Source organism: Armigeres subalbatus, unplaced genomic scaffold (assembly GCF_024139115.2).
Source record: "Armigeres subalbatus isolate Guangzhou_Male unplaced genomic scaffold, GZ_Asu_2 Contig1081, whole genome shotgun sequence".
Classification (NCBI taxonomy): Eukaryota; Metazoa; Arthropoda; class Insecta; order Diptera; family Culicidae; genus Armigeres; species Armigeres subalbatus.
Window position 1 is genome coordinate 5,311 of NW_026941826.1, and position 2,334 is coordinate 7,644.

Sequence of the window (2,334 nt, forward strand, 5' to 3'; positions counted from 1 at the left end):
ATCAGGATATCTTTGCCCATGATTTCATAGTTGACACACTATTGAGCTTTCGCATGTATTTGTGATGATTCAAATACATGCGTCCCCTTACATAGATACATCGTGCGTAAACCGTAATTGATTCGCTTGACAAATAAAATTTCCAAAGTTCTTATTATAATGATATTATGATATTATCATTTAAAAATAATCTATGAAAATTGTACCCCGATTTAAAAACAAATTATAGATGCTAAGCTTACCGCCAAACAAATCGCCTGCCTGAGTATATCAACACAGCGAAACACGTTCACCTGCTGGAATAAACTGACCGGCCATGTGTACCACAACTTTATCACCTGGAAGGATCTTCGCGCGGACACGCTTGTTCAACAATGGAACCAGAGTTACAAATTTAGGTACTTATTGATCCGTATGCTCTGCCGTACGTTCTTCATGAACAAAACCATGTTTGCAGGATTCTCAGAGCCGGTGCCAAGGTTCTGCACTTCTTCACTCGTAACAAACGCTTCCTGGCGGGTAGCGTGATCAAAATGATGAATCCGCAGGTCACGTTGCGCTTGGCGTGGATCTTGCAGAACAACGCCGAACTCCAACGGGACGTCAAGTACGGTAACGTGCTGTATGGAACGATTGATTCCTGGGTGCTGTACCGATTGCGTCAGGGTCTGGACCAATCGCGTGTAGTGGAACATATAGGGGATGTGACCAACTGCACCTCGACGGGGTTCTACGATCCCTTTGGACAGGAATGGGCCGGCTGGGCCCTGAGTTTGTTCAACATTAAGGTTTTTATTGAATTCAATTGAAAATTGAAAAATATTAAAAATGATTATCTTTTAGAAAGAGCTTTTACCAAAGGTGGTTGATAATTCTTACAATTTTGGATATGTTGATGAATCGCTGTTTGGTAGTTCGATCAAGATTGGAACATCGGTAAACCCCTTTTTTCAAGTAACTAATACCTAATTTGTGCTGTCAATAATATTCTCTCAATTTTCCAGATTTCTGACCAGTCTGCTTCATTGTGGGGTAATTGCTGCTTCGAAAAAGGTGATGTCAAGATCACGATGGGAACGGGATCATTCTTGAACATCAACACTGGTTCAAAATGCCTTGCTTCGGTTCATGGACTGTATCCCTTGGTGGGATACAAAATAGCTACGTACGATAGCACCGAACTTGTGTATCTTATGGAAGGCGCATCCAATGACAATGGATCCATTATTGAATGGGCAATGCACATAGGACTTTTCACGGATCCACGTGACAGCGCAAGAATGGCCCTATCAGTACCCGATTCTGATGGAGTTTCGTTCATTCCAGCCTTCAGTGGACTTGGGGTACGCATTCTAAACGCTAAATAATTCACTATTTTCAATTCACTTACAATTTCATTTCAGCCTCCTATCCGCGATGACACCGCGGGAACAGGTTTCATAGGAATCAAAGCGTCGACCCGAAAAGAACATTTAGTTCGTGCCATTCTTGAAAGTCTTGCATACCGAATTGCATTACTTTACGTCTGTGCATTGAAAGAAACGCGCTACGCCTTTACACGAATTAAGGTCGATGGGGGAGTTTCTCGGAACGACTTCATCTGTCAAACTATGGCCGATCTTACAGGCTTGCCAGTTGAACGCGGTGAAGTGGCAGATTCTACTGCGTTGGGGGCAATGTTTCTTGCTGGGCTCAATGTAGGGATCTGGCGCAGCAAACAGGAACTGATTGATATTAGGAAGATCGATCGGGTTTTCGAACCGATCGTTGCCAATAAGAGCAAATGTTTGCAAAGTATGCGATCATGGGAACGAGCCGTTGAACGATTTAAACGATGGTACATCACTGAAGAACTGAACAGTTATACCTGACTGTATAATGATATTACCTGAGCGTTATTACTTTTGTAATAAATTGTTTTCAACCCACTTCGACTCTTCTTTCCTTTTGAAACTATTTAATTGGACGAAACTTTACGCCTTGCTAAATTATCAATTATTTTTCAACCCCAAATAAATGCAAAGGCTCATGTGCCATAATGGAAAATTAAGAATTCTAACATTAATTTGTCATTATAGCAATGTTTAAACTAAGTGTCTAACAGTTGAACTATCCATGCGTGACTTTTTTATCGTTTTAAGCCAGGCGTGATAAGTTGTGTAGCAACTGGATTCTACAGCCTTTTCAACCTTGGATTGACAACCTTTTTTTCTGGCTTCACCTTAGTTTCCTTGTCTTATTTGTCAGTATTTATTCCTTGTTTCATTAAACCACAACTAGGAACTTCTTTTCAACTTTACTTGAATAATTAATACTAATATGTTTATTCAAAAC

General features: G+C 40.6%; 1 protein-coding gene across 1 annotated transcript; it reads left to right on the plus strand.

The window, feature by feature from the left end:
- Positions 1–225: 225 nt before the first annotated feature.
- LOC134202192 (putative glycerol kinase 5) lies at positions 226–1,931 on the plus strand (the record flags this gene model as incomplete). Its single annotated transcript, XM_062677243.1, has 5 exons — positions 226–398; positions 458–788; positions 844–936; positions 1,005–1,343; positions 1,404–1,931. Coding segments are annotated over 5 exons (1,404 nt in total), but the record flags the coding sequence as incomplete, so codon positions are not given.
- Positions 1,932–2,334: the final 403 nt, after the last annotated feature.